This window comes from Rattus rattus, chromosome 8 (assembly GCF_011064425.1).
Source record: "Rattus rattus isolate New Zealand chromosome 8, Rrattus_CSIRO_v1, whole genome shotgun sequence".
Classification (NCBI taxonomy): Eukaryota; Metazoa; Chordata; class Mammalia; order Rodentia; family Muridae; genus Rattus; species Rattus rattus.
In genome coordinates, this window is record NC_046161.1 from 78,219,249 (window position 1) to 78,240,464 (window position 21,216).

General features: G+C 42.3%; 1 protein-coding gene across 2 annotated transcripts in view; it reads left to right on the forward strand.

The window, feature by feature from the left end:
• Bckdhb (branched chain keto acid dehydrogenase E1 subunit beta) overlaps nt 1–21,216 on the forward strand; it is a 188,081-nt gene that overhangs the window by 165,216 nt on the left and 1,649 nt on the right. For both annotated transcript variants that reach the window (XM_032909458.1, XM_032909459.1), the window contains one exon: nt 20,988–21,136. In XM_032909458.1, coding sequence (XP_032765349.1) covers nt 20,988–21,128 — 141 coding nt within the window. In that variant the 3' untranslated portion in view covers nt 21,129–21,136. The remainder of the gene's footprint in view (nt 1–20,987; nt 21,137–21,216) is intronic.

A 21,216-nucleotide genomic window follows, 5' to 3' on the forward strand; every position in this document is an offset into this window, starting at 1 on the left:
CTATCAAGTGGGGCAGGATCTTGCCTTGCCCTTCATCAGGCAGTTTGCCTTGCCCCTCTGGGTACGTGTGACCTGTGTGACTTACACCAGTCTCCTGCCCCTCTGAGCGTCACTGTACTCTTTTTAAGATGGGGAAAGTGAATGAAGCCCCCTTCCCCCCATCGCTCAGACACAGTGAAGTGTGCACCCCTACTGCGCCTTGTATGAGCTCAGGGGTGTGAGAGGGACTGTTACTTGCTTATTTGGAGTGATAATCCTAGTGCTGCTTTAGTTACACAAACTCACTTTCTTGCTAGCATCGCTTTTTGGATCACCATGTTGCTTATGGACACTAGTTTTAACCACATACAGGCTACCTCCCAATATACACGAGTCTTGAGACATAAGAATCTGGAACTTTTTTTAATCAGTGACTATGTTTATACTGTGCCGTGTGGACACCGTCCAGTTGTTCTATAGTGGAGAGATGTCTGTGTCTTGGTCAGTTTTGCTTTTGGAAGTTTCTCTCAACTCTTCCCCTGGCATTTGCCTTATCCAATATTTCTTTTTCCTTAGCATTCCCACGTCAGTCATAATCACCTTTTTATTTCTAGGACTGCTTTCTGCGTACTGGCTTTCTGTCTCTTCTTCTTCCAGCGGTGTGGTATGGAACTTGATGAGAAAACCATCCCCCATGTGGCTTGCCCCTCCCATTCCTGCTTGAGATACACCCAGCTGACAAGGTTACTACAAAGGTTCAGAGGTCATTTACTACTGCCCTTGAAAATCTCAAACATCCTTTGAAATCCTATGCCCTGATTGTACCCCAGAGTATACATTATATTAGTGCTTGTGTTGGGGACCCCAGAATCTGTTTCCAGAGCTCTGAGGGCAGCCATAATCTACATCCCAGTGTGAGAGCTGCTTTAGTGCAGTGCTGCAGAACCCCAGGTAGAATCGTAAGGGGTGAGGTGGGCAGGCCAGGGAACGCCTGGGAAGTGCAGACCACAGTTCCAACAGGTTTCAGTGGTGAACACCAGTGAGGGAGATGGGGCTGTTACTTGTGGATTGGTAGGAGGAATGTAATGTATTCGTGCCAATAAGGATATACTAATGAGTGTACACACACGCACACACACACACGTACACACACTTACACACACAAACACACACACATACATGCATACGTTTGTGAGTCTGAGTATAGGTTTACAAACATGTTTGAAGTGTGCAGAAGATCCTGGGTATTTTGGTACCTTTTTTTTTTTTTTTTTTTTGGCCTATCCTTTAGTTTTCACATTTCCCTCCACTCCCACCCACCTTAATTTTGGTCTCCAACCTCTCCCTGCCAGTGGTATATCATTCTTTCCCTGTCTAATTCAGTTAGATTTTTTAAATGGTGTTTAGAGTTTATTATCCCTCTCCATATTCCCTCCTCTACCCTGCTGTCCCATCCTCCACTTGGATCATCCTACTCTAATCACTCCCCCTTTCCCTTCATAACACCGTATTTATTTCCCCTTCCTCGGAAGAGCCTGCTCCTCCTCTCCCCTCCACACACCCTGTTCCCTTGCTAACTACCTAACCTGTGTGGAGACTTTAAATGAAACACACATTTCTGGAGCTTCAAAGCTGACAGCCAAACATAGAAAATGTGCAGCTTGTCTTTCTGGGTCTGTGTTACCTCACTCGAGATGATTGTTTCTCACTTCACCCATTGACCTGAAAATTTCATAATTTTATTTCCCTTAACAGCTGAATACTATTCCATTATATAAGCATACCACATTTTCCTTCTTCATTTATCAGTTGATGGATACCTAAGCTGTGCCCAGTTTCTGGCTATTATTAATAGAACAGTGATGAACATGTATGGGCAAGAGTCTCTGTAGTAAGATGCAGAGTCCTCTGGGTGTATGCCCAGGAGCGCTATACTGCATCCCGTGCTGGATTGACTTTGCACTATCTCAGGACCGCCACACTCGTTTCTGTCACGGCCTGTACCAGTTTGCACCTCCACCAGCAATGAATAAGTGTTCCCCTTTCCCACTTCCTCCACAGCATGGGCTATCATTTCTTTTATTGATCTTGGCCATTCTGCCTGGAATAAGACGAATCTCACAGTAGTTTTAATTTCCATTTCCCTGATGGCCCAGAATGCTTCCTTAACTGTTTCTCAGTCATTTGTATTTCATTGTTTTGAGAACTCTGGTTAGTTCTATATCTCATGTTTAAATTGTATATTTTTTTTATGTTCAGTTGGATTTTGGTGGGAGGGGCAGTTCTTTGTATGTTCTCGATGCTAGCCCTCTGTTGATGTGTGATTGGTGAAGATGTTTTCCCATCCTATTGGCCACTGCTTGGCTGGAATGATGGTGTCCTCTTCTATAGGGAAGCCTAGCCACATGGTGTTATCAGTTCTGAGCCTGAGTTTTATATTCATCCTGATTTGACCATGACGGTGACTATCTGGGCCACAGCTGAAAGCTGAAGATGCTGATTTGCTAACCCACCCTTGGGTTGAGGGAATTTTCCTTCCTTCAGAATCCATGGGTGATGATTATGGTTTCTCTGTGGCAGCCAGCACTGCCCACTACATATTTATACTAATGCACTTTCAGTATAGTGAGTTATTGGTGCTTTTTAACAAGGGGAAGGTTTGAAGGACATACAGAAAAATCCTGTGTGTGTTGGTATTAGACAGAGGCTTTTCAAATGCGTTTTGAATCTAACATGCATATGAAATTTGAATTTACTGTATCAGAAATAGCATTGGGTGCTATATCTTAGGAATCCATCTTGTGGAGTTCATTGCCTTACAAAGTTCCAATGGCTGCAGCACCTGGAACCTTTGCTGAGGACACATCTGTTTTCTGCTGCCTTAGTTCCTATATAGAAAAACTTAAAATATATAGATATAGATATAGATATATAGATATAGATATATAGATATAGATATATAGATATAGATATATATAGATATATAGATATAGATATATATCTTGTTATTGTTTTTGTGTGTGTGTGTGGGGGGGGGTGTTTTGCCTGAATGTATGTCTGTGCACCATTTGCATGGGTAATGTCCGTGTAGGCCAGAAGAGGGCATCAGATCTCCTAGACTGTAGTTAAAGACAGTTTTGAGCCACTGTTTTGGTGCTGGGAATTGAACTTGGGGCCTTTGGAGAGCAATCAATGTTTTTACCACTGAACCATCTCTAGATAGAGTCTATAAGCTCTTTATCGCAGTAGAGAAACCTAGTTTATGAAGAATTTCAAAGGACTGTCGAAGCTGCCTGTTGACATTAGCAGTTGAAATGAAACAAGGTAGCTTGTGAGCTGTGTGAGACAAAGCTCATGTTTTCCAGTTGTGGCTGCATCACGCACAGTGGATTGACATCTACACGCGTGTAGAGTTCATCTGTCTGATGGTAGAAGATCTTACTCTGAGGAGTAGTTTGGTGTGTGGAGTGGTTCTTCAAAGCATAGTAAGCCTTGTTTCTAGAAACTTAAATGGTTAAACTTCAATTATTTCTGTCCCATTTGGGATTAAACATTTAAGTAGAAACAGTATAAGCCTGGTCCTACTATGAGAGAAACATTAGACAAGTCCCACTGGGCGACATTAAACAGAATGATTGATGTGCCTCAGAACCATCAATATCATCAAAATGAGGAAACTCTAAGATGTGAGGACAGCCCCGGGCATCCTAAAGAAGGGAAGGTGGAACTTAGTGGTTTGTTGGATGGACCAGGAGTGGAAGAAGAAACTACAACAGGATGCAGAAGCCTGGATGGAGGTTGGGCTTCAGTTAATGGTGAGGTACAGGACTGGTCCATCCATCACAACAGATGCATCTCACTGGTAGACAGGGACAGTGACAGTAAAAGCTGTCCTTTACAGGAACACTGTGGACCATTAGAATTATCTGCATATGTAAAACTATCCTAAGACAAAGGTTATGTTAAAGAACGAGACTCTGCCAGAGGTCTGCTATAGTGGAGTCCTCGTGTCAGTACAGCAAGAAGCCCCACAGTTTTCGGGAATTCCTTTAGATAGTAAGAGTAGAACAAATAGTCAATCCTTTAGATTGATATTTTTTTTAACCTTAACTGTGGGTTTACGGCCCACTGTTGATTTGTCTGTCCACCTGCTTCACCATGGGGTAAAGAAATAGACTTGTATTTTTAGCGTCTACTTTATACCAACTGTGTACTGCGCACCATTGAAATCAGTGCACCAGGTTTTCGAAGCCTGTGGGGTAGGCTTACTGTTGCTACAAAGAGGAGCATGGAGACAGGGAAGACTGAGTGTTATGTGTGGTCTTGTAGAGGCCACTGACAGAACCTCCTGAGACCCAGGGGTCCCCTGCCCCACTTCCCATTCTGTCTGCTTCAACAAAGGATTTCTTTAAAAAAAATGCATACATTTTTAAAAGTCCATAAGAGGTTTTGAAATAATTATAGGCATTCGGAAAGTTAAAAGATTATAGTGGGTATGGTCCTGAGTGCCCTTCTCCCAATTCACTCAGTCATATTATTTTGCATAATGGTAGAACCTTAGCAAAATTGGGGAGCTATCATTTGGCATGGATATAAAAGTACGAAGTGTCATTTGACAGAATGTAAAAGAATGAACCAGACTATAGGCCTCACTCTGTTTCCACCCATTTGCTGAACATACGTTTCCATGCATGTGCTTGTACGCATGTAACTTCATGCACTTTTATCCCTTGTGTAGGTTTGAGTAGCCTTTACTGCCACTAGATCCTATTTCAGCACAGGAAACCGCTTTCCTCTACACAGGCGTCTTTGGGCCCCGCTCCCCAGTCTGTTAGTAACTGCTCGTCTTTTCTCCATGTCTTCAGTTTTGTCTGTTTATGCTTGTGTGTATAGATGGAATCATATGGCCCCTTATTTGGACTTCTCCCACTGAGCTTACCGTCTGGACTCACCAGGTTTGTCAGTAGATGTCTTTCCTGCTGATTAGCTTGTAATGGTGTGACCGCACCGTAGTCCTTCCACAGTTCACCCCTTTGAAGGGCATTTGGGTCACTTTCAGTTTTTGCTGTTATGGAAAGGCTGTCATGAATATTTGTGTACAGATTATTTGTGTGAACAAAACTTTTCATTTCTCTGGGATAACTGCCCGAGAGTTGTACTGCAGAGTCATGGGAATACGTACATAGTTGTATAAGAAAGTGCCAGAATGTTTGCAAGAGTGGTTTCCATTCACATTCTTATTAATCTCCCTCTCCTCCCTCTCTCTCCCCCCCCCCCCCCCTCACACACACACACACACACACTCCTCCACACACACACACACACACACACGCACGCACATGGGTGAGCACGCTCGCTCACAGATAAACATTCACACACACTAATGTCTCACTGTGTAGAGCATCTTTTCATGTGACCGTTGTCTGTCTGTATTTCTCTTTGGAGAAAGGTCTGTTCCTGACATTTTTCTATTTTCTAATTGTTTTTATGTATTTTGTTTTTGTTGTTTTGTTTTACAACCAGGTTCTGAGAGTTTTGTAATGTAAGAACTTTGTCAGATTTGTGGTTTATAAATGTTTGCTCCAAGTATGTTCTGTGACTGCTTTTTTACTAAATACACATCTTCCATCACCTTCCCAGAGTTTCTCACCAACCCACAAAAGAGGGGATCCTGCCTTAGCACCCAGACATTATATTTTCCTTCCTTTCACTATGGAAGATTTTGTTAAACTTTATGGGTTTTTCTCATAAAAAGAGACTGCTTTCTCCACCATCTCTGTACGTTCAATACAGTTTCCCCACGGGTGTGCCTTTCCCCTCCCGTTTAGCTATGGTACTAAGATTATTTTCCCAATACGGATAGTTTTTATTTGCACTGTGATCTGGGTACGATATAGACTTTACTCTGTAGTCATTCATATTTCCCTCCTCCTCCCCTCCCTTCCCCCACCACTTTAATGTTGGAACCTTGAAAAACTTTTGCCAGGAATTCAGGGCTGGAGTGCTTTCTGTTTTGCTCCTGCTGGCTTTCCTTACCCATATGGATGGGCTGAAGACTCTTAGGTCTCTGTTCGCTCAGCCCGAGCCGTGTGAAGATAAGTGAGAATTTGGAGTTCCCTGGCGAGGCTTTATTTACTGCTGCGTGCCTGCTGGCTGCCAGACCTCAGGTACTGGTGTGCCTTCTGCTGATGAGACCCAGCACTAATGTGTGTGAGGTAATGCTAGGGCATTTACTTTTTCCACCCCCGCAGTGTGAATACCATTGCTGTCCTGTTGGTCTTAGTGGGCCCACAGTATAGAGGACTGAGTGGGTGAGGGACAGCCATACTGTCACTTACATAGTTGTTTCCTGTTTCCCAGTACAGTGCTAGCCGTACAGTATAGTCCAAGATGCTGTGACAGTTGTCAGTCTTCTACACAAAGACACGTAGTTTCACAACATGAATGGAAAGCTACTTGTAAACTACTTAAATGGTCTCAGAGACCAAATAATATAATTTCCAAACACCAGAATTTTCATAAATCAGAATTTCTAAATGCTGAAGAAAACAAGCATGCCCTTCTGAACTTTGTGTAATTGGGCACATAGAAAATGTTCTGCTTCAAGCTTGCCTTCATTTTTGGATCACTTCATAATTCCCTTGAATTTTTTTTTTTTTAGGTAGCAAAATTCTGAGGAGCTCAGTTCACAATTTGCTACATTGTAGCCAGCCTTGGCAGCTGATGCTGAGGGTATCCAGTGAGAGAGAGTGAATTTCCTCCCATACCACTCAGTAAAGCACATGAATGTCAGTGTGGATGCATGGTAGAACCTTCCACAAGAGCAGCAGGGGGCATTAGACATTCGATCTCTGTGCGTGTTGCTAGGTTACTTGGTTTTGAGTGTTTTTCTTTACGATAGAGAATCATTAAAAACTCAGCACCGAGAGAGCGTCAGGAAAGGAAAGAGTAAATGGGAGAGTAACATTGTCATTAGGACACTGGCTATGACAGTAAATATAATAGATTACTGGCAGAGGAGGAATATTCCAATGCTAGCCAAGAAAAGATTCCACCTGGCCGCAGAGCATGGGGTAGTATTTTTAATTGTAGAGCCTCACTTTTGTTTTTTCAACTTTCTCAAGTAGATCTTCATTCTTCTATGTCTAACAACCAAATGGAGTGAGTGCCTCCAAATTCCAAACGTACGTGATCGGCTCATTTCCACTGTGCCCCCTCACTTCCTCTTGTCATCTTTGTTGCAGTTTGAATTATCAGCAGGGCCATGATTCATCTCTGATGATACCTTTAGATTCCTCACTCAGGAGCCCTGAGAGCAGTGTGCAGTGTCATAGCCACATGAATGGATTCTGTAAGATATAGATGTGTAAAATATGAAAACCACTTGTAGCTGACTTCCGGTTGCGGCTGGTCTGGTGGCCATCTGGTTGCTCCCCGTTTCCTTCTGCACCCCTCCTTTGGAATTTGCTTCCTTTTCCGTGCTCCCTAAATGTGTTTCCTGTGCATACAGGGAGGGACACAGTGGGGTCTTATAGTGCGGGCTTGTTGTCTTTGAGTAATAATAGTTGAGAAAAATGGATGTATTCTTTCTAAAAAATCGATATCAAGTTACTGGATGGCTTCTTGGAAAAGGGCATTTCTGCTGAATTTGGAAGGTGCACCAGATGACCATAGCGGGATAGAGGAAAGCAAGAGACACATTTAGATGAAAAAGGCTTTTAAGAAAGCAGTGACTTGGTCCCTTTCCTCTTCCTTCCCCAGCCCCGTGCCCTCCCCTCCCCTCCTCTCCCCTCCTCTCTCTTCTCCTCTCCCCTCCCTTTCCCTTTCCTTACTTTGTTTTAAAGGCCTGCGTAGATCTGCTTGTGGCTTGGGGGAACTAGGAAAGTTATGCAGAGGGTAGGATTGCTGTTGTAACAGTGTAGCATCTATTGCAGGAAGGAGAGGGTGTTTAGGCATTAGTAAATCTCCTCGGACTACTTTATAAACTCTGTGTGTGTGTGTGTGTGTGTGTGACTCGTGCTTGCAGTAGCTAAGTCCTTCAATGTCTCAAGGTGAAGCAGTTGTAGTTGAGCTGAATATCTCTAGTACAAAGGCTTGTGATACAGTGCATGATATTCTGCACTGTTGGGTCTTCACACTTAAACTGAGCCAACACTGAGACAGTTAACAACTGATAGCCAAGCCAGAAAAAACAAGAGCAAACAAGCAAAACCTAAACTGAGATACTTAACTCACAAATCTGTAACACCGCACATCAAGAAAGAGATGGCTCAACAGCAACTTGTAGCTCATGTAACCACTGAAATGTGTGCCCCCTTTGAGAAACTGCAAGAGCTGTGGGGAAGCATATGGGTTTTCCCCTGGCCAGCTTTCGTCCCGATAAGCCCTTTGCTCTCTCAGGGCCAGTTTTCTTCAGCCTGGGCCTATGCTCTTAGCTACTCCAGCTGTAACATCCTCAGTAACTTAAGTCACAAACTTTGCTTTGTTTAGACATTAGCACAATGGCTAATCTCAGTATTTTTGCATTCAGTAAGGAAGCTATATTCTATGGTGGTGATTCAGTCAGTGAACATGTTGTTTGCTTTGCACAAAACCAGGTAGATTTTGTCCCTAAAACTAGGTCATATTGTTACCACCACAGAAGGACAAGCATGTTTCCAGAACACTGGTTCTTGCGTATCTTGGGGAAGACTAGTTGCCATGGTGATCTCATAATCTCTGGAGGGAATTCGATCATGGCCTTAAACAACCCGCAAACCCACTGAACTTGGAGCACCCCTCTGCAAAGGATTTCCTTCTGCAGAAATTATTCGCCTTACTGAAATATAGTTTAATTTCCGCAGTGCTGGTTTGTCATGGCTTTGGTTAGTGTTCTAACCAATTTTAATTGCAATTAAAAGCAATTAGTTTGTGTTGACGACTTTCTGGGATTTTCAAGAATAAGGTTAGCTACATTCCATGCTAGCTGTTCTGCAAATATACTCTCAAATGCACAGAATGCTCTACGCTCTTATTCCTACAAGCACGTTGAACTTAAGCAAACCAGTCTAGCAAAGGTGCGTTTCAGCGTTTGAGGTTTGAGGCTTTCAGACTTTCGGTGTATGTTTCCTAAGAGCAGGGAGCCCTCCTGTCTGTGCAAGGCTCCTGGAGAAATGACGGACGGGCAGGGCTGCACGGGCCTTCTGTGCAGTACTGTATGTGCAGTCGGTAGTTCTGAACCAGCAATTGCCTGGCGAGCAGATTGATGTGTGAACACCGTATTTACAGCACCGAGACCGCACATTTGCTCTGCAGCTGTGTTTAATGGTTATCAGTTTGGCGCACAGCGTGATTATTTTGGCGGGAGAACACACACTTCGGACCCCTTTTGGCAGTGCCGAAGTAACTGAAGTACCTGCTGTTGAGATGAGTCATGTGCACTTAATTAGATTTGCTACGTAATTAGCCTTGGAGGAAACCTAGGGAAAATCCTTGTGGGCTGGCGATTTGTTAAGTCAAATGTAAGCATGTTCATTTTGGAGAGTGGGGATTGAAAATGATGAGATTCAAGTGCTTCGGAAACTCTGATTCATGTATGCACATACTCGCACATATACACATTTGATTATGTGTGCACATATATATGTATGCACAGACGCAGAGAGACAGACAGGCAGGCAGGCAGGCAGGCAGACAGACAGACAGAGACAGACACATGCGCTTTTAAAAGTGAAACTTTTCCAGGGGCGGCTGGAATGTTTACCTCAGACAGCTAGGATTTGTTTGCTCCATGCAGCTCCATCTGTGCACGTCAGTGTCCACTTGATGGAACTTACATACGTGTTCAGCTCGCTCTCCACTGCTGCTGGGAGCCCACAGCTCCTTAGTAAGCACCCAGTGTCAGCTGCGGGGGCCGTTCGACTAAGCACGAGCTGAGGCTGGTGTCTGTGCTCTGAGACAGGGACCCGGTACTGCACTAAGTTTACACTGACTCTGCACTTGTGTCATCTCAGTGGCTTGCTCTGTTGCCTGTTGTTTGGTTGTTTAAAAAAAAGAATTTAATTTAATTCTCAAAAAACATTTATTTAAATACTTTGGAGATCTTATTCTCTAGTGGTAGAGTCCTAAAAAAAATTCAGTTAAGTGTAGAGAACAACTATAAAATATTTACTGTGAGGAGATTAAATTTTATTCCCCAATTTAAGGCAAAGCCAGACTAAGACTTGCAAACTCTGTGCATTTAAAGTATTTCTACAGTCTCTCAAAAGGTGGTGATATTTTAATCAAAAAAACCTAGTTCCATAAATTCATCTAGACTATCTCATAAATAAAGAAATAAATAAACGGGGGCTGGTTTCCTTTCCTTCTGAAGTGCTTTTGTGATTTGAAACTCACTATAGAAACCATCAAACTTATGTGGACAGCCACGAGCTGGAATCAAGTTGTGATCCCACACTCACGTACTTCGCACTAAAGTTAACTAGGAACAAATTCCTTCCAGGCACACCATACACATCTTCTCAGAAAGCATCTTCAAAAAAAAAATGTCTTCAAGCCTGCAAACCCACTTGCTGTGATTCTAATTAAAGAAGGCTGTCCAGTTCCCACTGTCTGAGCCCTCCTCCTCACTACTCTTCTGCTGCTTATGAGAGTTAAAAAGAAAAAACCAGATCTCACTTCCACTTGAAAAGAAACACAGGGCTCCTGTTCACAGGTGCAGGAGTAACAAACCACGGAATCACCTTGGATCCAAGCAAGAGTCTTTGAATACTAGAGACTGTGGCCTTTCACGGTGCACCTGAATCGGGTGAGCCCCACGGGTTTAAGTCCATAACAATGTGTGCGTACCTGTGTGAGGTTGGCTCTTTACCCTCCCAAACTGTCTCACTTGTCATCCCCACAGGGACGTTAGGAGGATTAAGCCAGACTATATAGACCGTTAACTCTAATGTATTATCAAATAGGAGTATCTGTTTAGTTACTGTTTAGGCTGGGTTAGTACTTAAGCAGCTTCTCTCTGTATATATGCATGGTCCTTCCTGGAACTCAAACGGACAGCTTCATTCTTTCCCCCTCTGTATTTCTCCATATTGTTTTTCTGGCTGTTCCTTGCATGTGTTGAGTACACGTGAGACTGTTTGAGACCATTCTCGCTTAGACACATCATTAGCTATGACATAATGACCAGTACTTGAACCCCTGTGGCCTTAGGGGTGGGGGTTTAGTACTTTCTGCCTTAGCTACAGATTCTTCATTGGAGGTCCTGATTTAATTTATGGAAGTCAGCCCCTAGCAAGTAGGATTTAAAAAGGATAAAATGGTAGTAATTAAATGTTCTGATCCATCTAAACGAAACACGCGAATGTTACCTTTATATTGCTACCGTTTCTTTAGCTCACCTCAAGTTCCTTGCTAACGGTGCCTTTCGTCAGACCTTTCTACACTTAACTATAAAAGTATTAGGAGCCAGATGTCAGCCGCCAGCCACCCCTCTGTTAAAGCTGTGGTTTTATCCTCTTGGTTGGAAGTTTATCTGTTCTGAGCACGCAGCTCGGCTGTGCTAAGGCTGCGTGCAGAGCTGAAATCGTCTTATCAGCACCTATTTTCTCAATTACGAAGAGTACAGAAAAGGCCATGGATTCGAGCCATCCCGGGACTCCTGAAGCACTAACAGGAAACTGCAAATTCATAAACATTCAATGTGAAGCGCGTTTTTGTAAGAAATAGCCAATTTTAAGACAGAAACGTCACTAGAGAGCAAAATGTACTTTGGATCATGCGTTTCATTTGAATGAGATGCTAGCAGTCGCTGCAAGGGCTGCATTTGTTTTCACAAACAGGCCACACATAGCAGGATGCTGAAGTCATATGCATCTGAATGACGAGAGTCTCCACCTGCCCCTTTGCAGCTTCTGTCACATGTCCCTAACACAGACTTCATTTACTCAATGACTGAACTTTATGAGTAGCAGCAGACAGCAACATCAGGTTTCTGACCAGATATCCGCCAAGTGATTGATGACAATATGTAACATTTATTTCTGCTGGGTTTTATGGTTAAAATTGAAGTCATTTACCTACTGGCCAGAGTCACACTACTGCCTAATGTAGCCACTAAGGTCAAACTTGAAAAGTTAGGTTTCTGTGGCCACAGAATTAACTTTTTAGAAAAGCGTTCCACTTCATAAAGCATTGACGTTGTCTGTTGGCATCATGCATATGTAGTAAAATGATCACTCTCTCCTGCGTTGCTTTTGTTAAATGTGTGTGTGTGTGTGTGTGTGTGAGTGTGTGTGTGTGTGTAGCAAGCTCTTTTGACATTCTTTTTAAGCATAAACAACAACAGATAAGTTTAACATGTTTAAAGAGAAGGAAAATATTTTTTTACAAACCTTGATTTTTTTTCCCAAGACTAATTTTTGAAATAACAAATGCTTTAGCTACCTTTAAAAAAAAAAATCAGTTTCTTGTTTTTGTTTTCGTTTCTTATTAGAAAGACAGGGACAGTTCATGAGGACTCCGTTGGTCTGGTCTTTTTAGTTTCAGTTTACGGTTAGGTTTGAAACTTAAGAACAGGTTGCAAAAGTCGGCGAGTGCCAGCCACTCGGTAACCCGGCAGCTCAGAGATGGAGCAGTGCATCTCCCTGTCAGGAGACAAGGGTCGTCTTGCTGGGAGGATGCCGACATCTGACTTTTGAACATCTGGTGGTGGTAGACTGAGACCCTAGGAATTTTATAGAAAAACATGCAGAAACACAGCTTTTTTTGCGATCACCCGAAGTCACTTTTCAGGAGAATTTTCATTTGTCGGCGCGACAAGCACACCGGAAATCCTACCTTATAGAGAACAGAGCTGTTTGCTCCCGAGGGGACCCCGAGCTGTTGCTGGCTTATGTTTATCATTATGTGTCCGCATCCTAAGGAAATTTCGCCTTCCCGTGCCGCCGCCGCCTTGGTCCGTGCTCCTTTCTATAGGAAGAATTTGAACTGTAAAATTTGAGAAGCCTCGGCGTCTGTGGAAATTTGAGATCCTTGCCTTCCCCCCCTTCCCTTCATATAACATATTTTAACAAAAGCATTGCGTCCCAGTGTGTTCTACATGTCGAATTACACATATTTTATCTCAGAGGAGTCTCAGCCTCGGACTGCAAAATTGTGAAGCCCCAAAGCCCCTTCAGAGGCCGGTTGTCATCAGTCAGTGCACTGCAGGAAGATTTAATGAGGAAATTAATTTTAAGTCATTGTTTCTTTACCATTTATTGAAAGTGGTAGGCATCGCAGATCACAGTTCACGAGTAAGGGGGCAAGTCTGAAGTAGGACAAAAATCTTTGCAGCTTTTACCTGGGAAACCAAAGTGATATTGATGAGTGCTAGGTCCTATGCTTGTGATGCCTAATTTAGAATTCATGAAAATCGAAATGAACTAATTTAAAATCTATGCATCCCTAGATCATCACAGTATAATGTCTTGTTCTTACAAAAATACTTTTAGCTATATTCTAAATGAAAGAGTTATCCTGACTCACTTAGCTGATATTATGAAGTAGTAAACTTTAGAAAGCTAGCTTTGGAAATCAGGAATCTAACCTCTAACTTAACAACAATTTTGGACTAGTAGGGGGCACTGATTTAACACTAAATCTTGGTTTTAAGATTTGTGCTACTTCAGTTTCTACAGGCAATACGTCAAGAGCCGGCGAGGTGTTCATATTAAGATGATACTATTGTGGCATGTTGTGACTCTGAACTGTGAGGTGTTTGTCTATTTAATGTCATCTCCAACTGGCTGTTAGGTAGCTTGGCTGTATCCTATTTATTCTATTTTAAAAATAGAGTTGGAATTTAAGTAAATGTATGTACTCAGAATTTAAATTAAAAAACCCCACTAATTTGGGCTTCGGTTCATTCTTTAAGTAGCTGAGAGAAATGTTAAAATTTTTCCTATCAACTTGCCAGGGACTTGCATCAGAGATAAAGAAATGGGGTCTTTACAACGGGCATTGAAGATGTGTCTGAGAAGTTGTATAACAGAGACCTCAGATTTGAATTTAGTTAAGGCTGATTTTACACTTCGAAATTTGATGGAATAGTTTGGCTTAACAGTAATAATTTTCAGCTTTTTAAAAAATAAACCTGGGTAAGATTATATCATTCATGTACTGTCTTGTTACATTGATGTCTGTGGTCTGCATCTTGTGTGCATACTATTGACAGTGAATATACATGTAGGTTTGGAGGGTATCCTTTTGGCTTGGGGCTTTGGGTGGGGACCTGACTACTGAGAATGACTTACATATCCAATCCCTTGGAAAACCGGCACATAGTAATCTGCATGCAGTTTAAGCCCTGTTTTTCAGCCGTGATACACAGTGTTTAAAGCATTAGCTGAAGTGAGCGTCACTGCATACATTGGTGAAGTTGTATTTATTTAGTTCAGTAATTTGCAGTTGCTGGCGCGTGGCCCTCTGTAGGTCTCCATGACTCATGTGCTGACGAAGTGTGATTCAAGAGATCCGAGTCACTCTTTCTCATTTGCAGAAACTCGTGTTTTGACTGTGGGCAAACTTTCATGGCAGATTTAAAACAAATATTCTGTGATAATATTTGGAAGCAGGGTGATGTCTAACCTTACATAAGTGGGATTAATATAAGGTTCATGGACTTTCAAGCTCTCCACTACATGACAGTTTGGAAAACCAGTGTAGTCTTTCTTGTAGTTTCAGTGTTTAACTCTTGTGCTTCCACTCTGGACCACTCTCTGTGTTTAGAAGGAAATCTGCTGTTTTGCTCATTAGTAAATTAATGACGACTAAATTATATTAGGATGTAAGTGTAAATGCGAGTACACTCGAAAACCTCGCCACGCTGTGTCAGAATATGCTCTCTTAGAAACGGATGATAACTTTTTAGTCTGCCTTATTCCCTGCTGTGACTTAAATCCCACCCATCCTCACCTGAGATACAGTCTACAGTCCAAATGGTTACAGTGGAATGGGTACCATCAAAGGGCTATCAATACCAGACTGTTTCGTTAGCAAAGCCAGTTAGAATGAAATCTTTCACCTTAGAATTAGGTTGTCGATTTTTCTCCTTGTTAGAACCCCAAAACTTGATTTATTAGATCCTATAATGGACGCTTGTCTGTTTGACTTAGAAGGTTTTCTTATTGTTTCTGCTTTACTCAAATACTACTCAGTGCCCAGAAATATTAGTTAGGAATTAGTTATTTAGCATATTTTCTAGTCAGGACCAGCATACCAGGTATAAAAAAGCATAGGAAAGACTTATGGTTTTCTACTCGGACTTTGAACTTGACCTCACAGCTTTTCAGCTCGTGGTGTCATGGAGTCTTGCACAATGGGCCACATCCAAATGTCTGTCGCTAGAAGAACTGACTACACGTTATTCCAGAATTTCTCTTAGAAAGAAATATGAGCCAGGAATGTCCTTGAAGTAAAAAATAAAAAACAGACGAAAACCAAATAGTTGTTTTAACGACATACCAAATGGTATTGTATGGTCTTCTTAACCAGTTTTCCAAGCATGCCGCCCCCATGGCCTTCTCCAACCCACGGGACTCGACTCAGTCTTCTGTGTGCTGACACGTCACTTTTCCACGGGCTCACCATGTGGAAAAGACATTCTTTTGATGTGTTAGACATTTTAACCATTTCTCGAGCCTTTGATTTACCTGTCTCCCTGTATTTTCATTTGTCAGTAGATCCAGGGCTGAGCCCAGGATTTGTGCTCCCCACCAGGGGGCAACACTGGACTCTGACATGCTTTATGGGCTGAGTGGAGCATGCTCAGTGGTCCAGCATGGCTTCCTCCACCCTCCTTCATGGAGCAACTGATGTATTTGGGGTGATTTCTTATGTGTTTAAGGCTTTGTAAGGAGCTGCTGGGCTGTGCACTATTACGGATGCCATATCTCAGGCTTGACAGTTTGCATAGCTGAATCTTTCTTCAATGAGTTGGCTGCTGCTTCAAATACCTGCTTTGCTGTAGATAAGCGACTCCTTTAACTTGGAAAATCTCAAGGGGAAAACAGAAACCCTGTGCTTTTTAAACATTCTGATGAATCAGGCATGAAAGCCAGTAACTTACCATATGTAACTGTGCGTCTAGAGCCTTAGTTAGACAAAAGCTACAGAATGGTAGAAAATGACAATAATGTGAAACAGCGATTTCAATTTTGTTGTTGCATATGGAGATTTGGCAAGATTAAATCATACTAAAGATTTTCTTCAGATACAATTCCACGGTCCATGCTGTGCCAATTATATTCTGCAACTTTACCATAAAAACAACATAAAGATTTGGTGGGGGCTGCTGGAGCCACAGTGTTCTGAAATGGCGAGCTAATCTTTGCAGTGATAGACCACTGTCACACCCGGACAGGGAGAGGTGTGCCTGATGAACTTAATTTTTTAGTGGGGTAAAATGATGTTATGCATCGTAAGGCCTTAAAGGATTCCATGAAGGCCCTAACATGCATTTATACAAACATATAACATATAAACTATATATGTATATATAAGTATATATGTATATATATGTGTATATATATAACATATATACTAATACCAGTATATTTTACTCTCTTGACTATTTTCCATTTCTGTAACAAAATCCCTGAAACTGGTTAATTTATAGAGAACAAAGTGGCTCTTGTTTCTAGAGACTGCATTCAATTTCTCCTCTTTTTTGAAAGCCACTGCTGCTCTCACATGGGCCAAGATGGGGTCATCTTTATGACCTCATCTAGCCCTCGTCTGCTTCCCAAATCCCCATGTCCAAGTAACACTGACCTAGGAACTAAGAAAGTTTCCACTATGTGACCTTTAAGGGACACACTTAAGCAATTGAAGTTGCATCTAGTGAAACAGAGATGCAAATGCAGGATAGCTACAATCTCAGTAATATTTCATTTATCTTAAACCGAAAGAGGTCCGATTCCATGCATTTATAATTATTTTTCTTTTCGCCGCATAAAAAGTCTGCCTCTTCGGAGCTTATGGCCTTTGCCACAAGGAAATTGAAGTGAATTTTATACTATAAAAATCAGGCAAATGAAGATGTATTTTGCCTGCACCCGTGGTTTTAGTGATTTGGAACCATTGTATACCGAGTGCTTCCCTTGCTGGCTGGGTGCTCAGAGCAGTCCAGATGGCTAATGTACAAACAACTTGAACTAAACTTGCACAAATCTCTTAGGATAGCTCAGAGGCTCCTGGTCCTGGGACATCTGTTCCCTGGCCTTGTGCATTACCTGCTGTCATCTTCCTGCGTGTGTTTCATGGCCTCTGCACTTCTCAGGATATTGGAAGAGACTTGCAAACCTGCTCCCAACCCCCTGCACTGCTCAGTGCTCCTTTATAAAACTCTGAAAGCCCAGTCTGCCTTCCATTTCATTTTTAAATAAAAGCTCCTAATTCATTTTCCCCTTACTATTGCTGTTCTCAACATTCACACATAATGGGGCTGCCGGGGTGGCTCAGAGGGCGAAGGCACTGGCCATACAAACCAGATTGACTTGAGGTCAACACCCAGAACCCATGTTTATTCCCAAAAGTTGTTCGCAGAACTCTAGGTGCACTCTGTGGCCTGAAGACGCCCCTCCGTGCCTGCCTTTCTCTCCCCCTCCCCACCACATCATAAACTCTTAATAAAAATTTAAAAGTAATAAATCTGAGTTTGAGGGCGAGGCTGAAACCACGGGCTTAGCAGGGATGCTTGGATCTTCCCTGCCGGTGCGAGTAAGTTTTTTACCTCAGACAATTTCCACAGTCTCTGTCTCCTCCCTCGTGAAATGAAATAAAAGTGAGAAAAAAACCCACATAACTCATTGAGCACAGCACTGGCACCATGTGAATATTGTCACTGTTACTATTAACACATTTTAGGGGGACCTCATAGTTGCAAAAGCACATTCAGAAGCAAAAGCACATGCCATTTTGAGGGCTTTCTGGAGGGACTGTGACACCGTGAGCAATCTGTATGCAGCCGACACCGTAAGGACATCAGGGTTCCCGTTCATGGACCCCACATGTCTGGAGGGAAGCCTCTCTCGGCTCCCATGCAGATTGTTTATTGAACCCGGTTATGGTGATGTCTCGATCCTGCTGGATCACATTGGAGCTGGACTCAGTCAGTCCAAGCACCCTGCTCTCTCTGTGGAGAAAGACGCTGTCTGGACTCTGCCCTAGACACCACATATAACCTTCCACACAGCTCTGTGGACTAGGCCTTTGTTTAATCCTCATTCTATGCACTGGCTAGTTCTGAACTAAATGTCAGCAAATATAATTTTTAAATATGTATGTGCTTAAGCTGGGTATGTGTCTCATACCTGTAATCTCAGCACTTGGGGGGTGGGAGTGGGAGTGGGGGTCTGAAATAGAATTGCCAAGAGTTCAAGGTTAGCCTAGTCTATACAGTGAATGCAAGGCTGCCCCGTGAGACCCCCTTCTCAAACAAAGCAAAAACCAAAATAAGTAAAATAAAGCTAAACATACGATTGTACTTCAGAGGGCAGCAGAGAGGATAAACATAGTTTAGATTGTCCTGACAGTTCAGCACACATGGTGGCATCTGTCTTGCAGTGGAGAGAGACGTTCTGAGGGATCAGTTTTATATATTAGTCTGTACATCTGAAAAAGAGATGCGGGCATCTTTTCCAAAGTGTGTATGTGTGTGTGAGCATGCACATGTCTGTCTGTCTGTCTGTCTCTGATTTCATTTCTTGATACATGTATATAGCTTCCTTATGAACAACCTGATGTTGTGCTATTTGGGTGGAGTTCAAAAGAGTGGAGCGGTGTGGATAATTAGCATATAAACCAGTTCTTTGAGCACGGCTGCCTGGTTGATCCAGACGCCTTATTTCCAATTGCTGTACAATATGGTCCACTCCATATCCGTGGAAGAAATAACTAATGGTTTGGGGGTAATGTCTTTGATTTAGCAAAAAGTTAGAATTTCAAATCGGATCACCACCTTGGGGCACGTGCTAATTACACGGAAAGCTCCTTCCATGGTCTTCTGTCCAGTGACCTTGAACTCTCACCCCCTGAAGTGTAGAAGACATTTTTGTGCATATAATCATTTGATTCTCTCCTATTTAATTTTCAGTCTTGGCTTCTGAGAGAAGAAAAAGCTACACACAAAACCATCAATTTCTATAACCTAAAATGAGGACTTTTTACTCAGACAAAGCTTGATGCTTTAATCTTTTTTTTTTCCATTGTCATTTGATGACAGAATCAGTGTTGTCTCTTAAAGCCTGAAATAAATCTTAAAAAGTATAAACTGAAACCTTTGCCCTTTTTGTTGTTCCCAACCATGGAGGGCGATGCTGTTTATAGTTCAAGTGTGGTCTGGGTGCTAGATGTTTTTTCTCTGCTGGTGCAAACATGTGGATGACTTCTGGGAAAAAGTAAAGCTCACATCGGTGAGTTAGGAGCAGAACTGTTTGACAGTGATCAAGTTGGCTGTTGTCTACACTTAAGAGACTGAGGATAATGAGGAAGACTGGCTTTCCAAGTCAGTGGTTACAAGGGTAAAATCAAAGTCACTTAGTGAAATGGTTTGTCTTCCATTTTCTGTACATTGCTATGTCCACAGCTAATTTGCTTTCAAAGAAAAGTGGTATTCAAGGAAGATGGGAAGACAGCCGAGTTCTCTAACATACAATTGAGTTTATCCCAGATTGACAATCTAAACCTCTTTAAACTTTCCTGTTGCACTGAAGACAGGAGGACCCGCCACCCTGTCTTTCTTCCAGTTTGATTGGTAGAGGTGGGATGCTTCCATGGCTCTGTAAGCTTGAATGGTGAAGTTCTGTGGTTGTTCATGGAAATTTCTGTTGCTGGGAAGTGTAACACTGGTTTGGCATTTGATTCTGTAAGTCATTGTGGCTAATGGGACCAAGAAGGGGGCTATACGTGGTCAAATGGTTCTCTCTGAAGTTTACTTATCTGATCGACATGGCTTGTACTGATTGACACTTGTACTGATGAAAATGGTTTGCCACATGGATACAGATTGAATATTGTTTCATGATCTCTTCGTAAAAAATATTAATTCAAATGATAATTTAGAAAGACTATGGGGTAGAAGAATATGTAGACTTCACCTAATCCTTGGGAAGCAAGACAGGATGTGAATAGTTGAATTTAAATCCAAGGGTTTTTACTTCAGATAATAGCCAATAGTAAAAAAAATTAATGCTATTTTCTTCAGAGTCATTTTGTTATATCTTCTATCAGTTTATCTTTAACACTTTATTCAGATTTAATTTAAAAATCTTATGTAGCAATTTTCCATAAAAAAAAATGTTGTGCGTTGTCTGTTTTACCAAAATTTAGATTTTCTGTTTTTGAACCAGATGTCTCCCCATACGGAGCTTATGGTCTGCCTTGGGGAGACCAAGAATCTGACTACTGCCTTGCGCCCTCTGTAGGTCATCAACATGGGTGCTCCCTCAGGGCAAACGTTCCGTCTGTCATCTGAGTGTGCAGTTGAGAAATGACAGTGAAAAGAGGTGGCCTCGTCTCAGGTTAACACCTGAGAGGTCAGCACACACCGGACAGGCAGTGGACTTGGGATGTGCGTAGCCACGAGCCGGCAGCCTCTTCAGGAAAGCAACAATTCGCTTTACAAACAAGAGGAAGCATCCATCATCACTGATTTCAGGCTGTAGAGTTCAGCGCTAGGAGCATTGCTCTGTTGTCTTGTTCTACGTTTACACCTGCAGAAGTGTGGTTGACACGATTCTACACTGGCGTCAGTAGTAGATGAAAGTGGCCGCAGAGGCATGCACATATATTCTAAAGGCTTTCAGAGAAAGTTGGGATCCACCTACAAGCGGCTCATACCTGCTTTTAAATATCAATATACCCAGACATTGTGTTGTCCATAGATGTAATTGTGCCTTAAATATTTGGGTGTTTTTTTTAAAGTGGAAATGTTTTATTTCTGTGAATGAAAACATGTTAAAGTCACCCATTTTGATCCTTCCCTGTAGGAAGAATGTTTCTTGAACCTAGAGGCTCCAATATCTAGAGTGTGTGGATATGACACCCCGTTTCCTCACATTTTTGAGCCCTTTTATATCCCAGACAAATGGAAGTGCTATGATGCCCTTCGCAAGATGATCAACTACTGACGACTGAGGTAGGTGTTACCCACTCGTTGATGTGTGCAGGTGCCCTTTGTGTCCTGTTACTCAGGATCAACAGTGCCACCAACCAGTG